General features: G+C 50.6%; 1 protein-coding gene across 2 annotated transcripts in view; it reads left to right on the top strand.

The window, feature by feature from the left end:
• Window positions 1-5,840, top strand: part of ITGA3 (integrin subunit alpha 3) — a 29,907-nt gene that overhangs the window by 18,657 nt on the left and 5,410 nt on the right. For both annotated transcript variants that reach the window (XM_007465070.1, XM_007465071.1), the window contains exons 16-23: window positions 172-246; window positions 859-938; window positions 1,048-1,125; window positions 2,177-2,279; window positions 2,386-2,568; window positions 2,750-2,872; window positions 3,613-3,726; window positions 4,682-4,780. In XM_007465070.1, coding sequence (XP_007465132.1) covers window positions 172-246; window positions 859-938; window positions 1,048-1,125; window positions 2,177-2,279; window positions 2,386-2,568; window positions 2,750-2,872; window positions 3,613-3,726; window positions 4,682-4,780 — 855 coding nt within the window. The remainder of the gene's footprint in view (window positions 1-171; window positions 247-858; window positions 939-1,047; window positions 1,126-2,176; window positions 2,280-2,385; window positions 2,569-2,749; window positions 2,873-3,612; window positions 3,727-4,681; window positions 4,781-5,840) is intronic.

Below are 5,840 nucleotides of genomic sequence, written 5' to 3'. Positions count from 1 at the left end.
CCCCCCCCCCCACTCCTCTAGGCTGGGCTTCCTCAGGTGCCTGCAGCGTCTCTGCTGCTAGGGGAACACATCGGTTCTCAGGCCTCTAGGGCTTCAGGCCCTGTACCACAGGAGAGGGGCGGGACAAGCCCTAGTCTGACCACCCAGACCTGATTTGTCTTCTTTCTTCAGCCTGGAGCTTGCCAAGCCAACGAGACCATGACCATCGTTTGCGAGCTGGGGAACCCCTTCAAACGGAACCAGAGGGTGAGTGATGACCACACCCTCCCAACCCTGTGGGTCCCAGGCTACTCCTCTGATGAGTTCCTTATCTTCACTCTGCCTGCCTGCTTCCCAGGCTTCCTTGAAGCAAAGAGCCAGAGTGGAGGAGGGGGGGGGATACAGAAGGAGGTGGGGAGAGACCCAGAGACAGAAAAATGGGGCCACTAGGGAGCTATGCACAAAGCTAGAGCAGGTGGAGGTGAGGAAACCGATTTTGCTGAGCACCTACTATGTGCCAGGCCCTGACCCTAAGGCTGTGCTTCTTTTATATGATATAATTCTCACAACCTTCTGAGGAGGTAGATGCTGATTTACAGAAAGGAAACATGGGCTTATATAGTTTCAGTGATTGCTCAAGGTCATGTGGCTCAAAAGTAGCAGAGATATTACTAACAGAAGAGAATGGGAAAAGGGAAACAGAAGGGGCTAGGAAGGTGGAAAAGTGGAGACAGATGGCAGTGGGAGACCGCACCCTGAACAGGAGGAGGAGGCCAGAGAACCAACTCCTTAGCGTAGCATTCAGCCCCTCGCTTCCCCATGGCATCACCCCTGCCTGGCCCCAAATGCCCCTCTCTGCCTCCCTCACCCTCATGGCAGATGGAGCTGCTCATTGCCTTCGAGGTCATTGGGGTGACCCTGCACACAAGGGAACTCCAGGCACAGCTGCAGCTCTCCACGTGAGTGACCTCGAGAAGCCAGGCTATGTCGGGGTTGAGATGTCCTGGGCCCCCCCACCCCAGCCTTAGCTGACACATTCCTCCCCAACCCTCCCCATTCTTTCCCCAGGTCAAGTCACCAGGATGACCTGTGGCCCATAACCCTGACTCTGCTGGTGGACTACACACTCCAGGCCTCGCTCAGCATGTGGGTACCACTCCCCCCAACCCCAGCCTGCTGGGCCTGAGCTAGGGTCTCCCCTCCCTAAGGTGTCTCTCAGGCTCCTCTGAGACACCTCTCCTGGCTTGGTATCCTTAGGCCAAGACATAACAACATCACTATCATTATTGTTACTATTATTATTATTCTCCTTGCAAAGCAGGTAGCAGTGGAGGAATCAGAAACTCTGGGGCTAAGGTGTTGGTGTGGCCCTACCATTTCAGGAGAGCTTGTTGTGCTAAGGATTTTTTTTTCTTTTAAACATCTTTATTGGAGTATAATTGCTTTACAACGGTGTGTTAGTTTCTGCTTTATAACAAAGTGAATCAGTTATACATATATCTCCATATCTCTTCCCTCTTGTGTCTCCCTCCCACCCTCCCTATCCCACCCCACTAGGTGGTCACAAAGCACCGAGCTGATCTCCCTGTGCTATGCGGCTGCTTCCCACTAGCTATCTACCTTACATTTGGTAGTGTATATATGTCCATGCCTCTCTCTCACTTTGTCCCAGCTTACCCTTCCCGCTCCCCGTGTCCTCAAGTCCATGCTCTAGTAGGTCTGTGTCTTTATTCCAGTCTTGCCCCTAGGTTCTTCATGACCATTTTTTTTTAAATTTTAAATTCCATATATATATGTTAGCATACGGTATATGTTTTTCTCTTTCTGACTTCCTTCCCTCTGTATGACAGACTCTAGGGGAAGCAACCTAAGTGTCCATCAACAGATGAATGGATAAAGAAGATGTGGCACGTATATACAATGCTAAGGATTTTATATACATCATCTCATTGTCTTCTCACAACAGCCCCATTATATAGTGACCCTGTTTAACAGATTAACCCCACTTTACAGATGAAGAAACTGAGGCTCAGAGAGGATAAATAACTTGTTTGAGGCCATACAGCTAGTAAATGCTAGAGCTGGGGTTTATCTCAGGTCTGCCTGATGTCAGAGGAGTTGTAGTTAACCTTGGTGCCCCCTCCCCCGCAAGGGCCCCTCCCATCCCCTGTGACTCCAGCATCTTTCTTACCCCTAGGGTGAGTCACCGGCTACAAAGCTTCTTTGGGGGGACAGTGATGGGTGAGTCTGGCATGAAAACTGTGGAGGATGTGGGAAGCCCTCTCAAGTATGAGTTCCAGGTAAGGGGACCTCTGGGTCCAGGGTCTGAGGGTGTGAGGGTGGGGGTTGGTGAGATGGAGGTGGTTTTCCAGGAGACAGTGACCATGACACCCCTTGTACCCGCAGGTGGGCCCAGTGGGGGAAGGGCTGGCAGCCCTTGGTACCCTGGTCCTGGGGCTGGAGTGGCCCTATGAAGTCAGCAATGGCAAGTGGCTGCTATACCCCACGGAGATCACAGTCCACGGCAATGGGTCCTGGCACTGCCGGCCACCTGGAGACCTTGTCAACCCTCTCAACCTCACTCTCTCTGTAAGGACACCAGGGGAAGCGTTCACTTGCATCTCATTTCCTTTGCAAGCTGCAGGGCAGAAAGGCCAGCGTCTTCCTCTCCCTCCCCTCCTACATCTCTGGGACCTGCCCCTCCACCTGCCCTTGCCTCCTCTCCTCACCTTCGATCCTCCCTCCAACAAATTGCCTCTTCCCCCTTCAGGTACCTGGGGACAGGCCGCCATCTCCACAACGCAGGCGGCGACACCTGGACCCCAGGGGAGGCCAGGGCCCCCTGCCTGTCACTCTGGCTGCTGCCAAAAAAGCCAAGTCTGAGATCCAGCTGGTGAGTGACCAGGGCAAGGTTGGAGGGGACTGCGCCCACCCGTCACAGGGTAGGTGGGCACCTGGGGGCACACGAAGCAAGGGAGATAGGTGCTGCGCCCCAGGAGAACCCAGTCTGATGAGGTGATGTGGCCCCTGCTTTCAGGAGCCTCCAGTCAGGGGGAGGGACTCATCTCCTGCCCTCAGAGGGACCCCGCTGCCCTTGCCTTGTGTTGGGGAGCAGCCAGTACAGTGGACTGAAGGAAGAAATACTGATTCTATTCCCAGGGGCCCCAACCTGTGGGGGGTGATATGGCTGCTCAAAGCTTTGATCATTAGGGCTGGGAATGGGGAGAGGCAAGATGAAGACAGGGTGCAGGGCGCCCTCTGTCAGAAGGGAGAGGGGAACAGGCCTGGGCAGCAAGTTGAGGTCTAGCTGGGTGGAGAGGGAGAAGTGGCCTTCCAAGTAGAGGGAGCCGGCAGGAGGAAAGGCTCAGCGTGGGAAGGCATTGGAAAGGTGGCGTTTGGGATCGGGCCCCATTTACACGAACAAGGATCAGATTTCCCGGTCCCCCTGTCGCTGGCATCTATGTATGCCTGGCCCAAAGAATGTGCCTTAAACACGTAAGTGCAGTGTGCATGAGTGAAGGGATTAGGGCAGGCCGCTTCAGGTCAGCCATGGGTGGGACAAAGCCAGGGGCGAAGCCTGAAGAATCTAGAGACCCAGACTGTCTCGTGTTCTGTGTTCCCTGCCCACCTCAGAGCTGTGGCGGTGACCACACCCGCTGTGTGTGGCTGGAGTGCCGGATTCCTGATGCCCCCGTCATCACCAACGTGACAGTGCAGGCACGAGTGTGGAACAGCACCTTCATCGAGGTCAGTGCTGGGGTCTGGAGGTCTCCACTGCCACCCATCCGGGCAGGGAGAGCAGCAGGAAGAGGATGAGGCCAGAGTGCGTGTGTGCCCGAGTGTGTGTCAGCGACTGCATGGAGATGGATGCACGCTGGGTTGTGTACCTGTTACTGTGTGCTGTGCCAGTGTTAGTCTGTGCATCTGTGTGGGGGATATGACATAATTTTGTCTCTAGCCAAGATGACCTTCTCTCACATGTTCATTATTCTGTCACGTGTCCATTGCTTTCCCACCTCCCTGCTTTAGTCCATGCTGTTCCTTCCCCCTGGATGCCAGCTCGCCTCTGTTATCTCTGCATGTAAACTTCTGTTCAGCCTTCACGGTCTCCCTCAAGAGACCACCAGCGAGGTCTTTTCTGACTTTTCCAGCTGAAAATGACCTCTCCCCTCTGGACACGCACAGAACTTTCTCAGGAACCACACATGCCACTTACCATGCTCTGCTCTGGGTTGCAGTGCCAGCCATCTTGTGCCACCTAGACCAAACTTTTTCTGTAAATGACTAGATTAAACGTCTTTTCAGCTGTATGGGCCACTTGCTTTCTGTTGCAACTACTCAATTCTGCATAGTAGCACAAGGCTGCCACAGACAATACATAGATGAATGGGCGTGTCTATGTGCCAGAAATACTTTATTTACAAAAGCAGGTCATGGGCCAGATTTAGCCCACAGGCCGGACCTAGACGGTGACCTTCATTGTCTCTGCTGTCCCCAGCATCCAGCACAGGACCTGACGCACAGATGAGTGAATGACGTGTGTTCGTGTGTGGAGGAGAGGCCTGGTGTCCGGTCCTCTTGGGCGCTGCTTAAGGATGGGGGGATGGTGTCCTGGGGGTTGTTGCTGACCATGAGGGAGGGTCAGGAGAGAGGCTCAGAGGGGCTTCAGCTGCTTCTTTTGACCCATCCTTCCCCCCTCCAGGATTACAAAGACTTTGACCGAGTCAGGGTAGCCAGCTGGGCCACCCTGTTCCTCCGAACCAGCGTCCCCACCGTCAACATGGAGAACAAGACGGTGCGGGTGAGTGATCATATGCTAGGAGGCAGCAGTGCCTGGCCAGGGCATGGGAGAACAGGGCATCTTTTCAGAGCATGTTCACACGCTTTAGCTATGTGGTCTCAATCTTGGCAGCACATTGGAATCCTCTGGAGGACTTCTGGTGTCTGGACTACACCCCTGCTCAATGAAATCTGAGTCTGTGGAGGTGGGACCCCGGTGTTGGTATGTTAAAAAGTACCCCCCAGTGATTCTACTGTGCAGCCAGGGTTGAGAACCACTGCTTGAGCTCGTTTGCTCTGCACGACATCTCTGTGAAGATGTTCCATCTCTGTGGAAACTTGAAAGTTCCCAAACTTGATTCTGAGTTACATATGGAAGAATAAATATGACAAAATTGCTAATAATTTGTTATGAAAGGGATATAAGTGGAGATATGAAGGGGATAGGTATAGGAGGTGAATGAAGTTTTGGTTAAATACATTATGGTACATTTCCTAAAATAAATTAAGGTAGTATAGGAAGGCCCAGAAAGATCAATGGAACAGGAGAGAAATTTACTTTATTATACAGGTGGCATTTTTAATCAGGAGAAAAAGGTAAACAGGTAGTATTGGGAGAACACATTTGGAAAGTAAAGGCAAACCCCTGCCTCACACCATAAACAAAAACACATTTGAGTTAGATTAAATATTTAAATATCGGAAATAAAATCTATTATACTAGAAGAAAATTCAGGAAATAATTTAATAATCTTTAATTATGGAAAAGGGAGTTATTTTATTAAACCCAGAAGTCGCAAAGGAAAAATTTGACAAATTAGACTATATGAAATTTTATTTTATTTTTAAAATTTTTATTGGAGTTAATTTACAATGTTGTATTAGTTTCAGGTGTACAGCAAAATGAATCAGTTATAAGAGACTGTATGAAATTTTAAATCTGTGTACAGCAAAAGAGATGGTAAGAAAACTAGAAAGGCAAATGATACATTGCTTTTTTTAAAAAGTTTATAGCATACATGACAAAGTATTGATAGACACATATATATATATATATATATATTTTTTTTTTTTTTTTTTTT

The sequence above is a fragment of the Lipotes vexillifer genome, unplaced genomic scaffold (assembly GCF_000442215.2).
Source record: "Lipotes vexillifer unplaced genomic scaffold, Lipotes_vexillifer_v1.1 scaffold591, whole genome shotgun sequence".
In the NCBI taxonomy this organism is placed as follows: Eukaryota; Metazoa; Chordata; class Mammalia; order Artiodactyla; family Lipotidae; genus Lipotes; species Lipotes vexillifer.
The sequence above is the reverse complement of the archived record's forward strand: the minus strand, read 5'-3'. Positions and strand labels throughout refer to the sequence as shown.